Source organism: Pantherophis guttatus, chromosome 3 (genome assembly GCF_059756535.1).
Source record: "Pantherophis guttatus breed Tessera chromosome 3, ASM5975653v1, whole genome shotgun sequence".
NCBI classification, from domain to species: Eukaryota; Metazoa; Chordata; class Lepidosauria; order Squamata; family Colubridae; genus Pantherophis; species Pantherophis guttatus.
Window position 1 is genome coordinate 65,695,910 of NC_142065.1, and position 26,844 is coordinate 65,722,753.

Sequence of the window (26,844 nt, forward strand, 5' to 3'; positions counted from 1 at the left end):
TGAAACAAATTAAGCACTGTGCTTGTGACTATTCTTATTTACAAAAGAATGCACTGCTCGAAGAATTAGTATGTTTGGATATATCATGCCAAACCAATCATATCTCCTCTTTTTGATACAACGGCCAGTTTAGGTGATTGCAGGAATGTGGCCACACATGACTTCAGCAAAGAATTCAACATACTGTATTTTTCGGAGTATAAAATGCATCTTTTCCCCCCAAAAGAGGGTGAAAATCTGGGTGCGTCTTATACTCCAAATATAGCCCCGCCCAGCTTCTCAAACAGACGTTTCAGAGGCTGAAAAAAGCATCGGAAACGAAGTTTCAGAAAAGAAGCCCCCAAACAGTGCTTCAGAAAAGAAGCCCCCCGAGCTTCAGAAAAGAAGCCCCCAGAGTTTTGGAGGCTTTCAGAGGCAAGAAAAAAGTTTTTTTTTTGAAACAGAAAAAAAAAAGCAAAAAAAAAAAAAAAAAAAAGCAAGGCACAGGGCTCACAACCAAGGAACCTGTTGCTAAAATTCACCTCTGGGAACAACTGATTGGGGGTATTCCAGGAGGCCAATCCCCCTTTTTCTTATTTTCCTGTCCAAAAACTAAGGTGCGTCTTATACTCCAAAAAATACGGTTTGTCCTGTGAGTTTCTGCTAGAAACAATAGCAAAATGTGGGTTGGGTTTTATGCTACGATTAGCTACAAGGGTTGATTCCTAATCTGGTCTTTCAGGTCTTCCAATGGTGTACTCATTGCCATCATAACTGAGTCAATCTGTCCACAAGTTAATAATGTTAACCTGAGATTGCTCTCCCAAACATTTCTTCCCAATCCTTTTTTTCCTGTGATAAATGTCTTAGATTAATTGTTTCTGAGAAAGTATTATTACTCTTCCGAAGAATAGTTGGCAAACACTGAAAATTTGCCAGCTTCAAGCATTGTCCCAAAGGATAAGAATTGTTCAAATACCAAGCACCGTAATATAAGATTCCAAGCAAAACTAATTTTTTATAAATGTTGTGAGGTCAAATAATTCTAATTTTGTCAGCTGTTTTGGCAATTCTATTGTAACAGCTCCTAATGCTCCAATAAATATTGGAAAAAGTGTGCTGCTTTATTCCATAATTTAAATTGTTAAATTTTAATGCTTTTCCAGTTCCTTTTGAGCTACTCTGTGTTATTTGGTATTGTTGTACTATAAGTAAAACTTATTTTTCTTCAACTACATAATGTCCTGGGTATTGTGTTCTAGATATCAATGTATTTGAATTTGGGAATCATTTAACGTTTTTACGTGTCATTCTGGAACTTTTTTGACATCAGGATCAAATCCGTACTTTTTACAGGCAGCCTTGGTTAATGACCATTTAGCAACTGTTCAGAACGTTAACAGGGCTGAACAAATGATATTTACAATCAATTCTTGAAGTTATGATCCCAGCAAGCCCATAGTCACATGATGGTGATCCAGGTGCTTTGCACCTGGCTCAGTTACAGTGGTTACAGCCTCTATTACATGATTTCCATTTGTGACCTCCTTGCCAGCTTTCCAGAAGCAAAGTCAACCGGTAAGCTGATAAGGAAAGTTGCAAGTTGCTTCTGTAAGTCACTGCTGCTTTTTCTTTGACCTGGCTACAGATGATGAGATCTCGTATATTCTGTATCATGGCCTGGTCACAGCACACCACACCCACACCATAGTGCATGCCAACACATCTAGCCGACTCATACTGAGCTTTAGCAGCTACCCCTCATTGGGGTACTATTATTATTATTAAATCTGGGGATGATGTAACCCCACAAAACATGACTGGAAAAAGTTATCTTCAGGGTGAGAATAGGAGAGGCTGTGTGCATTGGTCAGGGAAGCTGCTGCTGCTGGCTGGCATGCTTACGGAAGGCAGGTGGGCAGGCAGGGCAGACTGAGTGGAGCAAATTGTGACATTCCCTGCCAGCTTCTCCAATGACTTTGCTTGTGAGAAGTCGGAAGGATAGTCACAAATGGTGATCCCATGACTGCAGCTTGTTGTGACATCATAATCATGACTGTCACCTGAGTGTCCAGATCTTGACTTTGTGACCATGGAGGAGTAGCTGAAATTTCGAGGACCAGGCATAATCCCATTTTTCATGTCTACCATAACTTTGAATGGTCGCTGAATGAATGAATATAAGTTAAGGACTACCTGTAGTTGATTTGCCAGCTATTTGTCACTTGATTTCTAGTTGGTTTGGCTATGCTCATGAAGTCATATAATTAATACAGAGTACAAGATATCCATCATTAACCTAGAAACATGATTTTAGGACTGTCATTCAAGCGAAGGAGTAAAAATGCCTAGGCTGTATCTGCCTGGGTATAAGAAAAACTGAAAAGCTTCAGTTTCTTACAAAGATTTTAATTATATACATTAATGCACTTTATGTTTTGTTCTCTTACAAGCAAGTAATATATGGTATATGGTAAAAATGCATAAGCAGTTCATTTCAACGGAAATATAAACAAAAGTTACTATTAACATTATTTCTTTATTATGTATTTAACAGCTATTTCTTTTTAGGATCATCAGCGGGAATAATATCCATGACATTAAAGAAATCATTTAAGAAATACGTAGCCTATCCCATCAAATCTTCCGCATAGAAATGTTTCACTCTTCCAAGATATTAACTGTCCCGTCCAATTTTGTTTCTTACTCCATGCAAATTGGAAAAGTGATTTCGCCATCTTTTTATCCAATTTATTAATACAAATATTGAAGAATTAAGAGGCACCAACCTCTATTCTTGAATGTTTTGGCAGCCCACTTGATACTTCCCTCCAGTCTTGTGGGGAGCCATTGATAAGCACCTTTTCAATATGACTTTTCGAGAGAGCTACGTATTCATTTAACTGTCATCTCATCAAACCCACAGGTGAATCAAAGCGTCCTAGGGTACTTTGCTGAAATTACAGCAGATTCCAATTACCCAGAGAGATAGTGAGCTCCCCTGACCCCCGCCATGTTCAAACAAAAGACTATAAAGCCATCTGTCAGGAATGCTTTAATTTGAATTCCTTGCCCAGCCAGGGATTAGACTTGATAAGCTAAATTACCCCTTCCAACTCTGTGATTCTATGAACACTTAATATGTCGCTCAGCTCCTGGAAGGTCATCCATTCAGTCTGTGATCATCTTATTCTGATGTGTGATTTCCAGCTTCAAATACTTCTTGGCATTATTCTGAGTTTTTGCATGCTACCTTGCAGAGATCTTTCACGGTAATCTGCTATCATGTGTGTCTTCATGGTGCTTAAAAAAATATGCCTCATGTTACCCCCAAGAAGTCTCATACATGCACATAAGAAAAGGAAACCATTAGCCCTTCGACACTTATTCCTTACAAGGACTAGTCAATGTGAACTGCAACGATCCGGACAACAGATAGTTGGCAGCAAAGGTCTTAAAGCTTTCTTTAATCTCTTTGCTGCCATCCAGTGACCGTCTGAAGTTTTGCATTCATGTTTGGTATTGTAGTCCTACCGCTACCACCATTTCTCCTCAGCCGTTAACTCGGAGAAATAATAAAGTTACTAACTGCTACCCACTACTGTGCCATGCCCCGTGTACCACGTTTTCCTCTACCCTATTTTCCTCACTGCATCATAGCACCGCGGTCATTAATCTGTTGAGTTTATGGCGAACGCACGCCAAACTAGAGACGGTTCCTTAAGAGTGAGTTACTTATTTGGACCCATATTCCGGAGCCAACTCCCTTCGCCGACATCCCACCCACCCCCGTCTCCTTACTCACCTGTCCACCCCCACCCCCCTCCCCGCTTCGTCGCTGCCTCCGATCCCGCCGCCTGTCTCCGTTTCGCCTCCCCTCCCGGCCCTGCTGCATTGTGGTTCGGCCGGACCGGCGGCGGCGGAGAGAGCGGAGCCGAGCCAAGCGAAGATGGCTGAGCTGAAGCAGCCGCCGAAGCACGACGGGCGGGTGAAGATCGGCCACTACGTGCTGGGGGACACGCTGGGGGTCGGCACCTTCGGCAAAGTCAAGAGCTGAGTACGGGGCACGGGGCGGGGCAGGCAGGACTGGGGCGCCGGGTTGCAGGCCGGCAAGGGCGGTGGGTCGCTTCCCGCCGCGGACCGGGTTCGCGCGCGGCGGTCCGTGACAGCAGCAAACCGGAGCGCTCGCCCGAGATTGGAGCCAGCGGGCAGCCGAGTATCGGGGCTCCCCCCCCCCCCACACGCTTCTCCATCCTCCAGGGTCGCCACTGCAGGGTCGCCGTCTCTCCGGTGGCGGCTGCGTTGGAAGGGAAGGGTGGGGAAAGGCGGCCTGCGGGGCTTGGCATGGCTGGGAGTTGCGAGGCGGCGTAGCAACCTGCCTGTTCCTCCGGGTGTGCTAAAGTGCTCGAGTCTTTTCTCTCTCACACGCACACACACACACGCACAACCTTCCAAGGACCGGGTCGGAGTGGATCTCCCAGCACGACTTCCATCATCCCCAGTGCATAGCAATTGCTGGCTGGGGACGATCGGGCTTGAAATCAGTTCATCCAGAGAATTAAGACGCTGGTGAAGTCAAGTTCAATGGGAATTTTGTTCTTTTTTTTTTTTTAGGGAAGACCCAACCTACAGTTCTATAGGTTGATTATACAATAAGTGTGACATTGGGGAGGAGGGGGGGGAGATATAATGGAAGCAAATGGGCATGATGAATAATGCAAGGTGTTTTTTTTTTTTGCTCCAACAGTACCGCAACAATTTAAGTAGGCATTTCTCACTGAGAAATAAGACATTGTGACAATGTTGTGTTTCTGATTTTGGGGAAGAAAATGCCTCCCACAGATCAGTTTGATTTTCCATAAATCCATGGAAAAACTTTTACCTCAAGAAATGCCTTTCCTAACACTGCTGTTGGGAATTCAATGTTTGTTTATTCAGAATCAGAACTGATCATGTTGTGTTCTAGAATGAATTCTGTTTTGATCCATTAGCTATTCTCAGTTAATTGACACAGGATTGCAGCCACATTTGTTTTACCTTTTAATCAACTACGCTATTCTCCTCAAACTTTTAGGTAGTATATATTTTATTCCTATAGCGTTCCTGAGAGGTGGGAGATCACTAAGCCATACTCCTAAATTAGTATACTTTGGAGTGCTGCTTTATTGATCAATGCATTACAAATGATAGATTTAGTTGTTCTAATTTGACTTTCTAATTCTAGAATTATGTTCTAACACAAACTTATTTGGGTTTAATAATATTTGAACTCATTTCAAAATTGAAATGCCCTTTGTGTGTATTTTAGAGAACACAACACTAAGTAGAATTTAATTTTCAAAGTTGTAGTACAGTAATTGAGTTTAATTGTTTAAGAAGACACTGTCATTTCACTGTTCATAATTTTATAGTATTCAGCTATTTATAGCATACATATATGTATACATGTATGCATGTATACATGTATGCAACCCTTTTGGAAATGTTGAACCATTGCTTACATTTATAGAGTTAGAAACATCCATATTAGGAACCTACACTGTTACACTACACAACAAATAATACCCTCTCTTGTGACTTCATCCTACAAGACATTCAAGTAGACTTAACAAGTCCCAAAGGAGTGAACAATAATATCTCTGTATCTGTTGCTTACTGTAAGCAAATGATGGATTACAAAGCAGGCTGTTTATTATTAATGATTAATGTATTAGAAAAGATTTTGTAGACACATCTCTTTTATAAATGGACTACTCAGTAGGAATATGTACATACATATTCCTTGTTTATTTTGTTGGCTGGAGTTAGCCAATGTATTTTTAAAATTATTTTAATCAAGGTCACTGAATAAAACACAAATAATCACCCTAGAGTTGGGCAGAGCCTAGTCTTGTCATCAAATTTTACAACTGGGACTCTTCATTCTTGGTTATGTCTGTGGAATATTTTTCCATAAGTGCTCCTAGAGATGACAGATACATGAAGTAATATCATCAGACCATCTGATGGGGCTACACAAATGAATGAGGTTTGCTTATTGCAAGTTGCTCAGACCTCATTGCTAGTTGGGTGACATACAAGTTTAATAAATTACGTATTATTATTACATCTGACATAGCAAACAACTATATACATCTGCTGCATTATTATCATTAACAGACTATCTCAGTTAAACATTTGTGAAAAGGGGATGAGTGGTGATGATTATAGTTGCTTTTCAATCATGCCCAATTCTCAGCTGCCATATTTCCATAATTTTCTTGACAAGGTTTTCAAAACTGGTTTGCCATTGCCGCCTTCCAAGGGCTAAAAGCAGGGGTGAAATCCAGCAGGTTCTGACAGGTTCTGGAGAACCAGTAGCGGAAATTTTGAGTAGTGCAGAGAACCGGCAGATACCACTTCTGGCTGGCCCTAAAATGGGGTGGAAATGGAGATTTTGCAATATCCTTCCCCCAGAAGTGGGGAGGGAATGGGGATTTTGCACTTTCTTTCCCCTGTCACGCCCACCAAGCCACGCCCACCAAGCCATACCACGCCCACAGAACCGGTAGTAAAAAAAAATTGGATTTCACCACTGGCTAAGAGTAAGCAATTATGCCAAGGTCACCCAGCTGGTTTTATGCCTTAAGATAAGACTAGAACTCATGGTCTCCCAGTTTATAGCCTGAGGCCTTGATGGATCTCAAGCTACACTTAACACACCAAGAAATGCATGGTTAATTTAACTGCACTCAGGGTTATCTGTGCTATTTTTAGACATAGCTTATTTCAGATATGTATATAACTAGCATCTTTGTTGTATCATTTTCCAACATATTTAGCTAAATATTAGTGTTTTAATTATTAGAAAAGAATGCCCTAATCTTCCCCCTCCACTCTTAGTCTCTCTTCTCAAGGATAGAAACCAAATATTCAAAAATTAATAGAAGTATTTTACAGAATACAGGAAGTCCTCAACTTCCAACAGTTTGTTTAGTGACCATTCAAAGTTACAATGGCACTGAAAAATGTGACTTAAGACCGTTTTTCTTAGTTGTGGCCTTTGCAGCGTCCCCATGATCATGTGATCAAAATTCAAATGCTTGGCAACTGGTTCATATTTATGCCCGTAGCTCAGTGGTGGGTTTCACTTACCTTTGCTACCGGTTCGCTCGTGCGCATGCGCTTGCTTGCACCACTCATGCGTGCACCACTTCTGCATATGTACAAATAATATTTGATGATGTCCGGGCGGGTGGGCGAAGCCTTCCGCTGCCACTGCTATCCTTTCTCGCGAACTGGTAGCAATCCATCACTGCCGTAGCTGTGTCCCAAGGTCGTGTGATCACCTTTTGCAACCTTCTGACAAACAAAGTCAATGTGGAAACCAGATTCTCTTAACAGCCAGGTTACTAACCTATCAGCTGCAATGATTCACTTAACAAGTGTGGCAAGAAAAGTCATAAAACGAGGCAAAACACACTGAATAAACGTCTCACTTATTCTCACTCACTCTTAGTCTCACTCACCATTAAAATGTTGGGCTCAGTTGTGGTCGTAAATTGAGGATTACCTGTATAGATGACCATCATCAATTGCTAATGTGTGCCAAACAAGTAATTCTTAATTAAAATTACAATATCGGGGTGCAGAAACCTAATCACTTACTAGATAGCTGCAAATAATTCTTCATTGTCAACTAATAATCTTATGGATTTTGCAACCTGTATGCATATTGTTAGTAAGTACATGAACATAAAATTGTGGTTGTACTGATTTATAGCTTGGGTGTTAAAACCAAGTGTTTGATAGGATCCAGAGAACTTAGTTTAAGAAAAATTATAAAAATATGACTATGTACAAAGAAAGATATTGCTCTTTACTTTTTATCACTTTTAACAAGAACAATGAAATGTGAATGGATATACTTCCAAGATAAGAAATGTCTTTTCTAAATGTCCTTTTCTGTGCATAAATATCTATGCAACATACCTATTGATATTTTCTCAATATTATACTGTTTTTCTAGAATATCAGCCAATAAGGAGCACACACATGAAAGATGAAGTCCAAAAGTGATATAAAATTAAGAGTAAACAAAATCAGTAAAGATAGTTGGAGAGCGTTGAAGATGTCCAAATTTCATAATTTATCATTTTATTCAAAATTACATGCGGCAATATTTGTGTTAATTCTCAGGACACTGCAAACTCTTTGTGCCTGGTTAATACAAGTCTTCTCTGGCACTTCAAGGACAGGCTAGCTAGGTAATCAAATAGTGTTTTTTTTATCCTGAATTCTTACAAATGGAAAATAAATGATAGTTCTTACTGGGCCTTTGTGTGTGTTTCTGTAATACTAACTTACAGCATCACTCAGGCATTGCCATGATGGTATGTAACCTGTCTGCATTAGCAATTTATCACCACAGCAATGTCTGGGTGATGTTGTAAATTGCTGGTTTCCTCTGTGTAATCATTTGGACCATTTCTTAAATTTCTTTACATTTCTTGGAAAGATCCTTATGCAACATAGAATAGTTCTAGTAGAGGGAAAATAGAGATACTGGTCTATATATCTTGCATGTTACAAAGCGTAATTTATGTCAAAAATTTGCTGTTCATTCTGAATTTGCATAGGGACATAAAATGAGCAAGCCAAACTATTTTTATTTTGAAGCGTGGCAAGCCAGTTTATTTTTAGAACACTCTTATTGAGGAAAGAATTTCAGGCTGCCCTTATCTCTGCTAATAATAGTGACTTGCTCAATTTATACAGCTACCGAATTACCAGTCTCCCCTCTCCTTTAGTCAGGCTACCTCTTAATTGCAGATTTTCTAGTTCATAGTTCACTTGGTTTTAAAATGTAATGATTTTTTAAAGCTGGGATGCTAAACTCTGCAGCCTATTTATTTACTTCTTTCTTTTAGAATATCATAAGGATTCTTTGAATTCCAGGACAAATATTATCTTAAAAGTGTTTTTTATATATATATAAATCTGATACTAGAAGGAAATTTATGCTTGGAAATCTATATCTATACCTGAATGTGTATGTGTCTCCAAATGTGTGTCTCTTGTCTTTGTCACTTTAATTTAATTTTAATTTCTTAAAGGGAGATGGGCAAGCAGTGATGCTCCTAAGGAAAAAGGAAATAATCCATGATAAATTTTAATCGATTGCTTAACAAGAGTATAGTGATGCAGTAATATATTATATCGCCTGAAATGGATAAGACTCTCAGCTACATTATCATTGCGGTTTTATTTATAATTTGTATTTATTTTATATATTTATATTCTATTTTTCCAAAAGCTCAAGGCAGAGTAAATAGCAAAACTATGTGAGGAATACTGGGCTGAGAATGACTATTCAAAATCATCCAGGGAGGTTCTGTGATGAGGTTAACTTGAACCTGGGTTTCTTTGGCCCTAAAGACTAATAAAGGATAGACTTTGAAATGAACATAGATAGTCCTCCACTTACAACCACAATTGAGCTCAAAATTTCTGTTGTTAAGTGAGACATTTTAAAGTGAGTTTTGCACCTATTTGCAACCTTTCCTGTCCCAGTTGTTAAGTGAATCACCACAATTGTTAAATTAGTAACAAAGTTCTTAAGTGAATCTGTCTTCCCATTGAATTTGCTTGTCAGAAGGTCACAAAACGTGCTCATATGACCATTGCAATCGTCATAAATATGAACCAGTTACCAACAGGGGAACTCTGCAACAGTCGTAAGTGTGAAAAACAGTCATAATTCACTTTTTTTCAGTGCCATTGTAACTTCGAACGGTCACTGAATAAATTGTTGTAAGTCGAGGACTATTTGTATTGATGCTGAATTATTGTGAAGTAGTTTGGATTTAGTTCAGCTTGATTCATTTTCTATATCTTCTATTTCTCCCCTGCCCCTCCCCCCCAAAAAAACTGCTCTAAAAACTAAATATTTTAAATGTATATTTAGAAAAGATTATTCTTTGCTAAAGGTCAAATAAACATCTACAGGACAATCACATATGATTGCAGTCTAATCTATGTACTCTTACTTGGAAGTGAGTTCCCTGCAATTATTTAGAATTACTTCTAAATAAACATACTGTAAGAATTTAGATTTTTTTTCTTTCTTAATTGTGCATCTTAAACTGAAACATGCCATCCTTTGGTTTCAAAACGTATAAAATGGAAAGTTTTGCAACCAATAGCAAATGGATGAGAGAAAGCTTTTAATAGAACTCAGTTAAATAATGAAATGCTGTAAATAATTTTATGCAGCAGGTGGCCTGTTGAAAGACAGGTGGACAGAAGCACATGTACAAAAATCTTGATGATTTTGAATTACACCTCCTATCAGTTTGAGCTAGCACAACCAATTTTGGTCAGGGATGGGTGGGTGGGGTATTATAATACAAAATAATATTGAAGAAGGTTGGTAAAGCAAGGCTGCCCTAATTAATGCAAATAATTAGTTGAAAATAGCATTCACAAAAGAAGAAATGATGAAAGCTTTCTCCTCTCGTTATTAATGAACTTGAGAGTGGCGATAACCAAATTGCTGCAGGATACTGTTCTTCCGTACTTTTTTTTTAAAATTAGAGTCAAAGCAGTATTAAAGTAGCTTTAGAAGTCATCATGTGGCAAATCTTTTTGGGCATTCTGCCTTGGCTCTTAACAATGTCATGTCACCAGCGACATGTCCTTTATCGCATTTATACAGAGAGGCAAACTGGTACCTACTTTCCTTCACTGCACAGTTGTCATTGCTAGTAAGTGAACTGAACAAAAAAATGGCTTCTTTTGGTGGTATGTATAAAAAAAATCATGATATAGTACTGTTCTTTAAAACTTATGAATTGTGTGCTGCCCTTGATGTAAGAAAAAGCATTTCAACTCAGACTTAATTTATATTTTTGTCACTACTTTTATCAAAGTTGCAAAAGTTATTATTAGACAAACTTATCCACAACCAATATCTTAACTATTGGTTTTGGAATAATGTAACTTCCAGAAAGATAAATACACAGATTTGGAATAAACTGCATTTTCATATTTATGTCACAATGCAATTCCATATATACCAACTCAAGAATACAGTAAGTTCCATTAACTCCAATTAATTTGGTAGGATTTCATTGCCTTGCAGAAATTGCAGTTTTTAAAATATTTACATGAAATACAGTCTGGCAAAACCCAGGAAAACTTTTTTCTGAGTAGAGATTGAGGTGTTAATACAGTCCTTAGCAACATGATGGCCTAGTGGCAAAGATGCTGGCCTCCTGCTCAGAAGGTTGAGAGTTCAATCCTAGGTAGCAGCAGTTTTTTCTCTTTCAGGGCACAAAGAAAAAAATACCTGCTGTGTAGCATCAGGAACGACATCCACCCAGTCGCCCTGACTACCCTGAATTAAGGGATTACAGGGTCATAAAAAAGGGAGGTTTATTTTATTGTAGTGTTAGTATATAAGTGATGCATCTCACAAATCAGTAACCTGTTTTATGTAAGCAGAAATTAACATTCAACTTTTTTTCTTTTATTTAGTTGGAGAACACCAGCTTACTGGGCATAAAGTAGCAGTGAAAATTTTAAACAGGCAAAAAATTCGTAGTTTGGATGTTGTTGGAAAGATCAAACGAGAAATCCAAAATTTAAAACTTTTCAGGCATCCCCATATTATCAAACTGTAAGTGTACTAAGTCTTATTCTCTTTGTAGCAGAATACAAAAATGTGTGAAATACATATTTCTGTATTGCAGGTATTTTGCTGTATTTCTAATATGTTTAAGAATAATATAAATTAAACGTTGGAATCACAAAGTAAATTTTATTGCTCTTTTATTGAATTTACTCCCATGTCCATAGAATACTTGTATGGATATTCTTCTTTTTGAAACTCAGCCAGCAAAATATATATTGGGATTCAGTTAGGTTATTACTACCAGCGAACCAGCAGCAACCCACCCCTGGTATACTAACATATTTTGAGTTTTGAATCTGAAGTGTCTTAATTTTCTCTTGTTGCAACATTCAGAATATTAGTTCTGAGAAGATTTATTGAACAAAGATCTTAGAGGAGTGGAGAAGTTTAATGTAGGGGGTGGAGTAGGAAGAATGAAGATCTATCAAACAGTTTAATTGAGCAGTCCCAAAGGAGTTTATATTTGCACTGCAAAAAAAGGGAGCAATTTGTCCTTTAGAAGTGAAAAGCAATTATATAGAAAGTAAATTCCAGTGATTTTGTTAAGGACTGCTTTAAGAGTAGACAAGGGGTCTTAGGAACTTCGTCTAGCAAAAACAATTAAGATGCTATTATTTTCTTGTATGTTTTCAATAGGTATCAGGTGATCAGCACCCCTACTGATTTTTTCATGGTGATGGAATATGTGTCTGGTGGAGAATTGTTTGATTATATCTGTAAACATGGACATGTAAGTGTCTTATCTGGTTGGAATAAAAATGCATGTGGTGAAAGGACAAAGAGACAACAGTGGAAAATAGAATTGCTTTGCTAAATTGGAGTCTTTTAAGTCAGTAAGATCGAGAATAGGCCAAGCCTATTAGCCATATGTAAAATGGCTTGCTATTGAATCAAATCACTGATGTATATTTCTTCCTTTATTGTAGCTATTGGCTACAATACTCTTCCCCATCTGGTGCTTACCAGATGCATTGCATTTAACAAGTTAAAGAGACCATGTTCACTTGGATGATGATGTTAAAGTCCAACACATCAAATAAACTTCAGATTGGGGAAGGTTGCTATGCAGTTTTACAATTCAGCAATTCTACTAATCATCATAGCTCAAACTGAATATATCTTAAATAATTGGAAATTAATATAAATGCTAAGCAGAAGCAACCTCCATCACTCTGTTTTGTTTTAAATCAGGAGTGTCAAAGTCACATCGTCACAGCAGCGTTACGTGACGTATCGGGACTTTTTTCCGCTTCGCTAAACTGGGCATGGGCGTGGCCAGAACATGACGCATCCAGCCAACGGGCCGGGAGTTTCACAGGCCTGTTTTAAATCATCTACAGCCCAATGGTTTACTTTACATCAGTGTTTCTCAACCTTGGCCACTTTTAGAGGTCTGGACTTCAACTCCTGGAATTCTCCAGCCAGCATGGGGGAATTCTGGGAGTTGAAATCCAGTCTTCCTAAAGTAGCCAAGGTTAAGAAACACTGCTTTACACCATGCCACTGATTTCTGTTAAATATACAGTAACAATGATTTGGAGATAATAGTTCATCTGACTTTGTAGAAACATGCAAACATAGGTACAGCTGTCATTTCACACAATCTTAAAATTTATTTGGTTTTGTGGAAAGCTTTATAGGTGTGTTTAGTTAGTGATATGATTACTAGCAAATGAGCCATATATAATATGAATAAGAATTCAGGCTAAGAATAGCACAAATGCTTCAGCAAAAACATGTTTTATAGACAAATAATACAATTCGCAAGTACTTTATTCTTTGGATTTTTTTTCCTTTTTCTTTTCAAAATAGAATTATTGATAAGCATTATAAGAGAATCTAAGTCATTTGTAAAGTAAAAACAGATTTAATTTTTATTGCTCCAATTCATAGGTTGGATTATTAAATGTCTTTTTCTTTCTCTCCTTTTTTAAAAATCTTTGGAAAATATTAGGAGAGCAAAATGCTTCCTCATGCATATTATATAAATCTAGTATAGGAGTAACATTTGCTACCATTATTTTGCATTTTTGTAGTTTAGTCTACTGTTTATAAATTTAGTCAGTGATGAATGTGTTATATAATAGTTAATTATAAAATGTAAAGTATGCAGTTATTTTGATTATTCTATCATTATAATCAGCTGATAAGGCTCATTAATTAATGAAGTAATTCCACTTTAGTTTTGAACTCAGCTACATCATTCTCTATAAACAGACAAAGCCAAATTAGGTTGTCTTGTTGTAATTGATGACATCTTGTAGCTTGAAGTTTCAATAGTATACTTAAAACACTTCTTGTGTGAAAATTAACTTCTCTCTGCAGATACATCATTTAGAAGGATTTGACTTAAACTGCCCTTTGCTGAACCCTCCCCAGGGAATTGCTTCTGGGTTTTATGCATAATATTTTTTAAAAATGTGAACTCACACAACCTATAGACCAAAGTGCAATAGTCTTTTCTACCATCATAGTACTCTGTCTCTTCATCCTATTTTTCATCTTCTGGTTCTACTTCAGAATACTGGAAGATGTAATTTTTTTATTATTTACACATATAAAATGTACGCAGAGCTCATTTTGAAAATTTACATTTGGGGTTTTTTTTTAACATAAAATATTACAGGAACCAAGCCGTAGGAACACCAGACTTGTTCTGATGTCGTGTCTAAGCAATGCGAAATGGATAGATCTGAATCACTCGTGTGGTTCCTTCCCATTTTTAAAGGGGTAGATTTTAGATCATTTTGGGTTTTTTTTTAATTATATTAGACATAGATCTTATACTTCCATTTCCCCCCCTGTATTTTAAAATCAACAATTGCATCAAAGGTGAAATGCAAGGATTTCTTATGCTGTCTAAGCTCAGGAAACTGTATTTTGGTTTAATAGAAGCTACGTAAATCAAGCCAGGATAAAGCCATAATTAGAATAAAACTCAATACTTTGGGATTAGATTTTATAAAAAAAATAGAGTTGGTTCTGGAGCAAAAGTTTTCAATATACTCTGTGTGCTCAAAAGAATGGGACTGTAAGCATAAGATGTTAGGGAATTTGTTGTCAAACATCAAGGTCTGTTTTCAGAAATAACAATCTGACATTTTCCTAGACTATACTTGTACACAATTATTCTTTTTTTTTTAAATGTACAACCATGATGATATATGTGTAATTGGTAAAATAGAAAAGAAATTGAAAAGAATAGAAAATCGGGGCTGCTCGGATACCAATAAGGGAAATATTGGACAACAAAGGAGAGAGAATGGAGAGAGGAGTAGAGGGTAAGATAGGATGGAGAAGGAGAGAGAGGAACAGAAGAGAGGGAAAAGGAGATGAGGAAATGGAGGGGAAAAAGAGTAGGAGAGATGGTTAGAAAGGGGGGAAAGAAGGGAAAAGGGGGGAAAGCAGTGGTGGGTTTCAAATTTTTTTTTACTACTGGTTCTGTGGGTGTGGCTTGGTGGGCGTGGGTGTGGCTTGGTGGGTGTGGCTTGGTGGGTGTGGCAGGGGAAGGATACTGTAAAATCTCTGTTCCCACTCCACTCCAGGGGAAGGTTACTGCAAAATCCCCATTTCCTCCCGATCAGCTGGGACTTGGGAGGCAGAGAATAGATGGGGGCAGGACCAGTCAGAATTTTTACTACTGGTTCTCCGAACTACTCAAAATTTCCACTACCGGTTCTCCAGAACTGGTCAGAACCTGCTGAAACCCATCTCTGGGGGAAAGGAAGGGGAAGTAGAGAAGAGAAAAGGGAGGAGGAAAGAAGAAAGTAGAAAAGGATAGAAGAAGGCAGGGAAGGGAAAGACAGAAGAAGGAGAAGGATTGTTGTAAAATAAGGGAGAAGAAAGGGTAGAAGAGCAACCCCGAATATAATTTAAAAAAAAAATTCTTTAGAAAATATATGTATATGTGGGATTAATTATGGATAAGAGAATGTACATTTACAATATATTTATAAGAAATAAAATAAAAAAACTCTTTTCATAAATAAATAAATAAAGTATACAATTATTCTTGAAGGGAGATTTCAGAATATGTTGGTTGCCGCTGAAAGCAGGATAGCTGTTTTAGGAAGTCCTTCACTTGTCATTACTGCTGCTTGTATATGTGCTTGGGAATGACTGGGCATGAAAACACGTCATAGCAGCTGCTGATCCTTCTCCTTGCTAGCATCACTATTTGTTCTCATCCTGCTGTGTGAGAGGATGAAGCAGCCCATAGATAGCAGCAACAGTATCAGCAAGGTAAACGTCTCTTTTATGCAGATCAGTGACTCCAGTCCTGATCTTAAAACAGATAAGATGTAAAAACACTTAGCTGCATTTACTGGCTGTGCCTTATGTTAGGTGTCGGATAAGGAGTAGGCACAAAAATGTGCAAGATCATTTATGAATGTCTATAGATCTTTGGAAAATTCTTGGAGACGATTATGCAGCAATACATCGATTCTTTGATCATCACAGTTTTAAAACCTTGGTCTAGTTTGCCTCCAGATGTGTTTTATTATATCTTTCATCCCAGCTCACTTGAGCTAGTGGGCATGAGGTTTGGGAATGACTGGACTTGTCAGTTCAGCAATCAGTTTTATTACAATCACAGACCAGTATCAAAAATTCATTACGTTCCTTTAGATTATAATGAAATAAAAGATTTTTAAGTTACATAAAATTACATAAAAACAGTATAAAATATAGTTGCACACAAAAATAAAAGGGAAAGGCCTCTGGTGACTATCTTCCATGTGACAACACCATTTGCTACTTCTGGGGTACCGTTTCTATCTCATCTTTTCCACTGTAAACACTCCACAATACTTCGGGAAGAAATCTGCTTCTTTGTCTTATTACCGTATTTTTCAGAGTATAAGACGCACCGGAGTATAAAACACACCTTAGTTTTTGGGGAGGAAAATAAGAAAAAAGCTCATTGGTGGGTGGATCGTCCTCTTGGAATACCCCCAATGAGCTGTTTCCAGAGGTGAATTTTAGCAACAGGTTCGTTGGTTGTGAGCTCTGTGCCTTGCTTTTTTTTTTCTGCCTCTGAAACTTCTGAAACTCGGTTTCAGAAAAAACTTTTTTTCTGCCTCTGAAAGCCTCCGAAACAGAGCTTCAGAAAAAAAGGCTTTTTTTCTGAAGCTTCTTTCAGAGGCTTTTATTCCGAAGGACTATCTGTACTCTGTTCAATCTCCTTTCTTTGGTATTGGTATGTAGATTAACCTCTTCAGATCTGTTGGTTATTGTGTCATTCTCCAGATTTGTTAACATAGTTTGATTAGAACCTTTACTGATTCTTCTTTTGTTGCTTGCCATATTATTTTAGATAAAAGCCTTTCAGAGGCTTTTTTTCTGAAGCTTCTTTTAGAGGTTTTTTTTCAGCCTCTGAAATCTCCATTTACAAGGCTGGACAGGACTACATTCGGATTATAAGACGCACCCAGATTTTCACCCTCTTTTTTGGGGGAAAAAGGTGCATCTTATACTCCGAAAAATATGGTATGTTGTTTGCAAATTGTGTAATCAAATCCTGCCCTTGCAGAAATGCTACCTTGTTCCTCCTGAGTATCACCATCAGCAAATCTCTTGCTTGATCATAACTCATTCCCCCCAGCATTTGGAGAATTTCTCACTGTTCCTTCAGTTTCTAGGATTCATAAAAAATACAGTATGTATGTATATATATATATATATATATATATATATATATATATATATATATATATATATATTGTATGTATGTATGTATGTATGTATGTACATATGTATATATATGTATATGTATGTATGTATATACACATACACACACAGTTAAAAAGAAAATCCTAGAGCAGGGGTGTCTAACTGGCAGCCTGTGGGGAGGATGCATCACATGCAGGCCATGCCCACCCCAGCTCCACAAATGGGAAAAAATATCACAAAATATCACTTGATGGCAACGTGACACGGCGAGTTTGACACCCGTGTCCTAGAGCATTTATTTGCTTTTGTTGTTGTTGTTGCAGGTAGAAGAAGCTGAAGCCAGGCGCCTCTTCCAGCAAATTCTGTCAGCTGTGGATTACTGCCATAGGCATATGGTGGTTCATAGAGATCTGAAACCAGAGAATGTGCTGCTGGATGCACACATGAATGCCAAGATAGCTGATTTTGGTATGTGACCCTAATAGCATTCCAAAAATGTAATTGGCTACGAGCCATTCCCTGGACTGTGTCAATGTTAACATCTTTCAGGGAACTCAGTGTTATTTTCCATCACCGTTAGAAGCTTCTGTGTTACTGTGAAGAGCTCTTTTAACTGAAAACATTGGCTTAATCTTCTCCAAGGTAGTAAACTCTAGGTAAAGAAACTCCATGGCTGAAAGGTTTTCAACAGAACAATAACAAAATTAGGAAGTTAGATTCCATGCAGATTCTGAGCCAGTTCCAGAACAACTATCTTTCTATTATTTATTTTATGGGGAGTAATATTCAGCCATGTGAACTTCACTACATCCTAAATTGCTTTTGTTAGTAACCTCATTGGAAAATACATTGTGAATTATCAGTGGTGGCAGGTGTTTTCCCAGCTCCCTTTGCTTTCCTACAACAATGAAGAAAATATATTTACAAAAATATCTAGTGATAGAGCAGTCTTAAGTGACCAAAATACTGTAACTAATTGATTTTTTAAATACAAGCCAGTAAACGTACTTTTGAAATAAATAATTTCCATTTTTTCCCTCTCTTCTGTTTCACTGCCCTTTCAAATAGAAATGGCAGAATATAAAAACATGTTACTTAAACTAATGCTCATCTTCAGGCTAGATAAATAAGAATATTCCATGGATGTTTGTCTGGACATCCAGAACTTTTTCCTCTAGGTCTCTGTGTGCAAAATTTAATTATTGGTAGGATTAATTTGGATGCAGGAGTCTGTATGAAAAATGAGATTCTATATATATGAAGGAAATGTCTAGAAGAAGCTGACATCCTTGGACCAAACCATAACCAAGCAGTTTTATTGCTTGGTGGCTGTTTAGTTTGTAAGAAAAAAAGAGGCATAGCTCTAGGATTCATTTCTTATTATTTTATAGTTGGTTATTCTATTCTATTCTATTCTATTCTATTCTATTCTATTCTATTCTATTCTATTCTATTCTATTCTATTCTATTCCATTCCATTCCATTCCATTCCATTCCATTCCATTCCATTCCAACTGTAATTTCCCAGTTTGAGTTCTTCTACCTTTAGGCTTCATCTATATAGGTGACTCAGCAGTGAAATGCACTTACCTTCACTACTGGTTTGGGAGTGTGAGCATGCATGCCTCCTCTGCGCATGTGCAGAGGATCAAAAATAGGACGTAATGACGTCCCAGCGGGTGGGTGGAGCCTCCTGGCACTGGCCCTACCTGTTTGCGTGAGCCGGATATATCCGGCCGGATTTCACCACTGAGGTGACTACCTAAACAGTTTTCTTTTTTTAGGACTGTCCAATATGATGTCAGATGGTGAATTCCTGAGAACCAGCTGTGGCTCACCCAACTATGCAGCACCAGAAGTAATCTCTGGAAGGTAGAAGATGAAGGAAATGATTGCATGTTGAAATGCTTGGGGAATGAAGCGAAATGGTTTATGTTATTAATTTATTTAGGTAATTAGAGCTACATGATTTTATTTTAAAAAAGAAACAACAGGCTAAAAAAGAGGGTGGCAGATACCATGAGTTGACCAATAGGTAGAAACATTTTATTTCAATTTAGCTGATAAAACATGACCAAACAGATTCTTCTGTACCACGTTGCTAAGTATCAACAACCTGGAGTGCCAAAGAATATATTAGGAATACTTGGAGAAGGTTTGAAGAGAGATAAAAAAAAAGGAGAGGTATCAACACAAACTGATCAAGAGAAGGAGGAGGAGGGTTCTATAATTTCTGGTCTTCATTTTGAGTGAAGGCAATTATTTAGCACTGCTTTCCTCTTCTTCTCCCAACTATTTAATATTACATTAAGACATAGATTAATGACATTTTTCTTTTCTTCAGATTGTATGCTGGCCCAGAAGTTGATATCTGGAGCTGTGGTGTTATTCTTTATGCTCTCCTCTGTGGGACTCTTCCTTTTGATGATGATCATGTTCCAACCCTGTTTAAAAAAATCCGGGGAGGCGTCTTCTACATTCCTGAATACCTCAACCGTTCAATAGCAACCCTGCTGATGCATATGCTGCAGGTTGATCCACTCAAACGAGCCACCATCAAAGACATACGGTAAGCCTGTGCCAAAATTCTAACATGCCGCTGATTAACATTTTTCTAAAGTAAGAAAGAAGAGGATTGTCAGAAGAATTTGATTGTGTAATTTGATAACTAGAAAGAGGTTGCACAATCATTTCCAATCTGATTAAACGTAGGCTGAAAATTGTTAATTAAATTAAAATAAATTGAATTTGGAGTCTCCACAGACAGTTATTAGAAAACCTGAAATGAGATTTAAAATAATCTTGAATAATAAAATTGAACGTAAATGAAGTAGCATGTAATAAAGGTACATTTTAATAAGTTGCAAAACTGTTTAGCTAAAAAAAAACACATAATATGTATAAGAGCCTTAATTATAGGATGGTAGTCTACAACTAATATACCACTCCATGGACTGGATTTCTGTCCTTTGTTTCAGCCGTATTTCAGTATCTCCAGGTGTGTCACATTCCAAAACTCTGAAATCTTCATGCAATATGTGGTTTGAACTATTGATTGTGCATGTATGTTCTGTTGGGGGATACACGGGATCTCTTTCATATTAATAAACTCTAGGTCAAATTAAAGTTCCCCTTTTCCTTGGATTCAACAGTTTCTTGGCTGAGTGTATTCTACAATTATTTTTTCATATCTATCAAGAGGTTTATCAAGAACACACGAATCAGTCCTAAATCAGACATAACCCTCTGGCCATTAAAACTGGACATGTGCAAGCATATGTAATTGTTATCACCATTTAACATTTTCTCTTCCATGACTGGTTTGTTTTAAAATACTGTCTTAATTTGATGGAAAAGAAATTGTTTTCATTTCTTTCTTGCAAAGGATAACATTTCAATAAAATCCTCAGGGAGATGGAGGGACCTTGCATTAATGTAGTTATAAGATGATTAAATGTGATGTCTTTTTTTATATGCATCTTTCCAGCATTCTGAAGTATTTCTGGGTTTTCATACTTCAGTTAAATTGAACAGGGATGTCAAACTCAAGGATCCATCCCGCTGGGTAATTAAATCTGGCCCGCGGAGCCGGTCTGGAAATAGCAAAGGACTGGTCCCCGGTGCCTCTGGCAGCCAAAATGGGGCATGGGGAGCTGCATGTGGCCTTCCTGCACCCCATTTTTGGCCTGAACAGCCTGCAGCACCCTGCTGGCTAAAACGGGATGTGTAGGGGCTGCATGTGGCTCCCCCACCCCATTTTGGCCAGCAGGGTGCTGCAGGAAGCATCCATCTCCTCTTTCCCCCCTGGCTGGCCCACAGAAGAGAACTACAATGCTGATCTGGCCCTCGAAGAAATCCAGTTTGACACCCCTGCCTTAGACAGAAACTTTTTCATATCAGAAAGTTTGGGCAGTGAGGAATACTGAAGAATGGTTCAGAGATGTGGGGTGATTAATGTGATAATAATAATAAAAAAATGCCACAAGAATAGCACATCTGCTGCTCCGAGAATCGAGTAATCTCAAGACTTTCCAATCGCTTCCAACTGTCCTGAAAATTTGCTTAACATGATAAAGACCATTTGGGAGTTTGAAAGAGATTTCAATACACTGTTAACAAATGGTATTGTTCTAAGTGGAGTAACATTTTTATTTTCTTCTAGAGAACACGAATGGTTCAAGCAAGATCTGCCCAGTTATTTGTTCCCAGAAGATCCATCGTATGACGCCAATGTCATGGATGATGATGCTGTGAGGGAAGTGTGTGAGAAATTTGAATGCACCGAGTCAGAAGTGATGGCCAGCTTGTACAGTGGAGATCCTCAAGACCAGCTTGCGGTTGCTTATCACCTGATCATTGACAACCGGAGAATCATGAATCAGGCCAGTGAGTTCTACCTCGCCTCCAGCCCACCCAGTGGTTCTTTTATGGATGACTCTATGCATATCCCCCCAGGGGTGAAACCTCATCCGGAAAGGATGCCGCCTCTCATTGCGGATAGTCCCAAAGCAAAAAGCTCTTTGGATGCTTTAAACACCACTAAGCCAAAACCATCGACTGTGAAAAAAGCCAAGTGGCATTTAGGAATACGAAGTCAAAGCAAGCCTTACGATATCATGGCTGAAGTTTACCGGGCCATGAAACATCTGGATTTTGAGTGGAAGGTAAGAGTAGCAGTGCCGTGCGGTTCTTCAAGGCTTTTCAGATGAGTAATCCATGAATTTTATGTATTTATGTACATTTTCATCGAAAGCATGTGAATGCTACATTTGGATGTATCCAGGGAGGCTTGTATCAGTTTAATTTAGTTTTATTGGTTACAGTCAAAAATCAGCTAAGGCTTAACGCTCATAAAACAGATTAAATAATAGTATATTATAGGTAGTCCTTGATTTACAACCATTTCTTTAGTGACCATTCAACATTACAAAGGCACTGAAAAAAGTGACTTCTTGTTGTGGCCTGTCAGCTGCCAGCAGAGCTAGCAGCAGTCAGACGAGGAGAAGCTGGACGGAGAGTGTGGGCCAGCTTCGGAGCCTTTGGAAGGCTCTGATAAGGAAACAGCATCAAAGGCAGAGCTGGGGCCTTCTGTCCTCCCCCAGGTGGAGAGGCAACTGTCTTTGGGGCCTGAGCTGAATGAGGGGGAGTGTTGTGGTCCGCCAGCACCCTGCGGAGCTGGCAGTGGAGTCGGGCAGTGAGGAGGCTGAGGAAGAACATGGGCCAGTCTTGGAGACTGGGGAAGGCCTGGATGAGGGCTCTGCGTCGGAGGCAGAAATGGGGCCAGGGCCATCTGGGAGTGATGTGCGGACTCCGGAGCCTCCAGATCCTGTTCCTAGTGCACGCATGAGAAGAGCTGCCAGAAGGCAAGAGCAGCTGAGGCAAAGGGGATGACTCGGGAGTAGGGCCAAGAGATGATTGGCCCCTCCCATAAGGCTTAAAAGATCAGCAACGGCTCTTGGGCTCTTTGTCAGAAAACAATGTTGATAGATTTGTTTCTTGTCTTGCTGCATTTATTTCTTGTCGACATCTTCTGCTTCTGAACTTTTGCCAAGAAAAGCCTTTGGCAGATTGCCTAATTAGACCAAGGTTGGTGATAAGGCTGAAGAATTGTGTTATGAAGAATTTGTTTTGAATTAGTTTGGACCATGCTGAGAATGAGTTAATTCTCAGCTGTTCTAATAAAGTCTGTTTGTTTTCGAACTGATTGAGTCTGATAATACCTACTTGGGCCTGGGTCACAACAGGGAGGAACAGATTGGGCCCATCCCAGATGTGCCTATTCTCAAAGAGGAAAAGAGAGAGAGCAAATTGCTACCTGTCAACAATCACTTCAGCATCAACCTCAATAATACACGGGCAAACAATAGATACAAACTCAAGGTAAACTGCTCCAAACTTGATTGCAGAAAATACGACTTCAGCAACAGAGTGGTCAACGCCTGGAATCCTCTACTTGACTCTGTTGTTACATCCTCAAACCTCCACAGCTTCAATCTTAAACTGTCCACCATGGACTTCACCCCATTCCTGAGAGGACCGTAAAGGGGGCGTACATAAGCGCACCAGTGTGCCTACCATCCCTGTCCTACTGTCCCCATTTATTTGTACTCATTTTCTATGTTCATGTCCATGTTTATACTTATACCTGTTATCTTGTACATGTTTGACAAACTAAAATAAATAAATAAACAAACAAACAAAGGAAAGCAGTAAGCTGGCTCTCAAGGAAAAGCAGACATGGACGATAGCCAGGCCCTTCCTTGCTGGGAAATAAATAGGAGGGGTTTGGGAGTTCGTTTTTAGGATACAGCAAGCAATTCGGATTTCTAGGCCAGAACCAGGTCAGCTGGGACTAATTTACATTTGGTTTTTTGTTTATCCATATGAATAAAATACGGTTTCTACCCTGTTTGAAAAGGGGTTTGGGTTTATTCGTGAGTAAGCAACTTATCATTACTTGCTAATGCGTAGCAAGTACCCATAAGTGTTCTGGGTCAGAACACTTATGACCATTTTTCACACTTGCGACCATTGCAGCATCCCCACCATCACGTGATCAATATTTCAATGCTTGGCAACTGGCATGTATTTATGATGGTTGCAATATCCTGGGGCCATGTTTTTGCAATCTTCTGACACGTAAAGTCAGCATCAGACAGAGATCTTTTTTGAGGTTCCTGTTTCTCCTACTTTTATTAATTTTATGATCTACAGGTAGTCCTCGATTTACAACTACAATTGAGCCCAAAATTTACGTTGCTAAATGAGACATTTGTTAAATGAGTTTTGCCCTATTTTATGACCTTTCTTGACACAGTTGTTAACTGAATCACTGCAGTTGTTAAATTAGTAACTTGGTTGTTAAGTGAATCTGGCTTCCGCATTGACTTTGCTTGTCAGAAGCTTGCAAAAAGGGATCGCATGTCCCTGGGACACTGCAATCATAATAAATATAAGTCAGTCATCAACTGTCTGAATTTTGACTACATGACCATGGGGATGTTGCAATGGTTGTAAGGGTGAAAAATGGTCATAAGTCACTTTTTTCAGTGACGTTCTAATTTCAAACGGTCACTAAACCAACTGTTGGAAATCGAGGACTACCTGTATACAAATAGTCCTCGGATTATGACCACAATTGAGCCCAAAATTTCCATTGCAAAGCAAAATAGTTGTTAAGTGAGTTTCTACCCATATGATGGGGTCTGGAGCAGGGATGGGATTCAGTCAGTTCGGACCAGTTCGGGCAAACCGGTAGTTGTCACCTGGCGCTATGCCGTCCTATTTAGCTGCGTTTTTAAAGCCATGCACATGCATGCAAGTGCATGCGCCAGCAAAGCACATGCGCAGAAGGCTGCACCCAAGCCTTTTCTGATCACGGACCATTTCGGTGCTGGGGCAAATAGGTTGTTAAATTATGTGAAGCCCACCTCTGGTCTGGTGTAGCTCTGCACAGCCAGCTCAATTTGGCCAGCTCGCTACCACCAAGTTGTTGCAGGGCAACTCAGTGTGGTCAATTGGCCATAGGGAAAACTTGCCACAGGCAGCTGGAAGGAGAGCCAGGTGGGCAGAGCACAGAGTGGTGACAGCTGGAGGCGTCCGATTTTCATACACCTCTCTGCCGTGAGCTATTTATGGCAGTGTTTGGGCCATTCAGGGATTGGGCGGGCAGCAGCAGAGGCCAAGTGCATTCCATTTTCACAGCACCCGCTGCTGCCGCCATGGGCTGTTTGGTGGCGGCGGGTGTGTTCGGGACAATCGGGTTAGCGGTGTTGGGCAGGGCAGGCGGCAGAGGCTGGGCACGTCTCATTTTCACACACCCGCTGCAGCCACTGTGCCAAGCTTATCCCTTGTTCTGAATGGTTAAATATATGTGATCCTTATTTAACAATCACTCATTCGGTGACCATTTAAACTTGCAACAGCATTAAACGAGTAATACTCACAGCCGGTCCTCAAAATTCTGACCATCGGAGCACCTCGAAGGTCACACAATCGCAATCTGGGCACTTAGCAGCTGATCCGGATTTCCAACCATCGCATTTTCTTCTGCAGAGGAGATGGCTAGTAAAGACTAGCACTTGTGTTCCACTGCCTGATAAACACAATGGAAAGGAATCCCTTTTCTATAGTTTTTATATATGTTCCTTGAAAACCACAGATGAAGAATCAGGCTGTTTATATGTTGAAAATTATATGTATCATGTATCACATGGGAATAAAGCTTGAACATAAACACTGTCTAATTGATTAAAATCTCATGGACAAAGAGCCCGAACAGAGGCAGTATATTTTTTTATTTCTGTTCATCCTGACTTTCTCCCCTATAGAATATTATTTAATAGCATGCATTGACTGCCCCCAAATAATATTTTATATTTTGGTATACAGTTTTTCTTCCTAGAGAGTTAAGTCTTAGAATCCATAATCTGTTCAGGAAAGCTTAACTTTTTATTTATTCTCTCTTTCTGTCTACGGAGATTCTCAGTCATTCAGGTCATGGTTGTCCCAAAGGTGGTTTTTCAGGAGGCAACTGGACTTTCTGGTTTTTCTTTGAAGACGTTTCGCTTCTCATCCAAGAAACTTCTTCAGCTCTGACTAGATGGTGGGTAATGGAAAGATTTATACTCCTTGCAGACAGCTGGTCCTTTGCATTCTTTTAGCTAGTCGTTAAGGTCACCTGGAGATTTATCTGTGACCTGAGTGGTGCAAATGGGTGTGGAGCCTTCTTGGAACTGTTGAAATGACTGTGTTGTAGACGGGAGATAGATGATGTCGTATCCCACCCCCTCTGTTGGGAGAGGGCTGTTCAGTTTTGACACAGATGGTTTCTTTGACCCCTCTTTCAAACCAGGCAGTCCTCTCTGTCCAAAATGTGGACTTTGCTGCCTTCAAAAGAGTGGCCTTTGTCTCTGAAATGCAGGTGGACTGCTGAATCTAGTCCTGATGTGTTTGTTCTCCTATGTGTTTATGAAGTGGTTGTTTTGTTTCCCCAATGTACAGATCTGCACATGGCTCACTGCATTGTACTGCATATATGATGTTGCTCAGTTTGTGTCTGAGCATTTTATCTTTGGGGTGGACAAGTTTCTGCCTTAGTGTATTCTTGGGTTTGAAGTGCACAATACAGTATGTTATATTGGCTGAAGATCCTCCTGAGCTTTTCCAATATGCCTGCAACGTATTATGAAGGAGCTTCTGTAGGGTCTTTTTGTGTGTGTGTGATTTTATGAAGGCCCACTTTTTTTTTTTTAATTTTGATTTATATGCCGCCCTTCTCCGGTGACTCAGGGCGGCTTACAATGCATTAAGCAGTAGCCTTCATACTTTTGTATATTTATACAAAGTCAGCTTATTGCCCCCACAAACTGGGTCCTCAATTTACCTACCTTAGAAAGGATGGAAGGCTGAGTCAACCTTGAGCCTGGGGAGATTCGAACTTGCAGTAATTGCAGGCAGCTGAATGTTAATAACAGGCTATTAGCCAGCTGCGCCACCAGGCCCATTGAGATAGACAC

The 26,844-nt window shown here is 39.1% G+C and overlaps 1 protein-coding gene across 2 annotated transcripts in view; it reads left to right on the forward strand.

Annotated features, from left to right (window-relative positions):
- The first annotated feature begins 3,638 nt into the window (after window positions 1-3,638).
- Window positions 3,639-26,844, forward strand: part of PRKAA2 (protein kinase AMP-activated catalytic subunit alpha 2) — a 29,167-nt gene continuing 5,961 nt past the window's right edge. For both annotated transcript variants that reach the window (XM_034415174.3, XM_034415175.3), the window contains exons 1-7: window positions 3,639-4,031; window positions 11,497-11,638; window positions 12,290-12,383; window positions 17,650-17,794; window positions 19,111-19,198; window positions 19,671-19,895; window positions 21,489-21,990. In XM_034415174.3, the coding sequence (XP_034271065.1) occupies window positions 3,929-4,031; window positions 11,497-11,638; window positions 12,290-12,383; window positions 17,650-17,794; window positions 19,111-19,198; window positions 19,671-19,895; window positions 21,489-21,990 (1,299 nt within the window). In that variant the 5' untranslated portion in view covers window positions 3,639-3,928. The remainder of the gene's footprint in view (window positions 4,032-11,496; window positions 11,639-12,289; window positions 12,384-17,649; window positions 17,795-19,110; window positions 19,199-19,670; window positions 19,896-21,488; window positions 21,991-26,844) is intronic.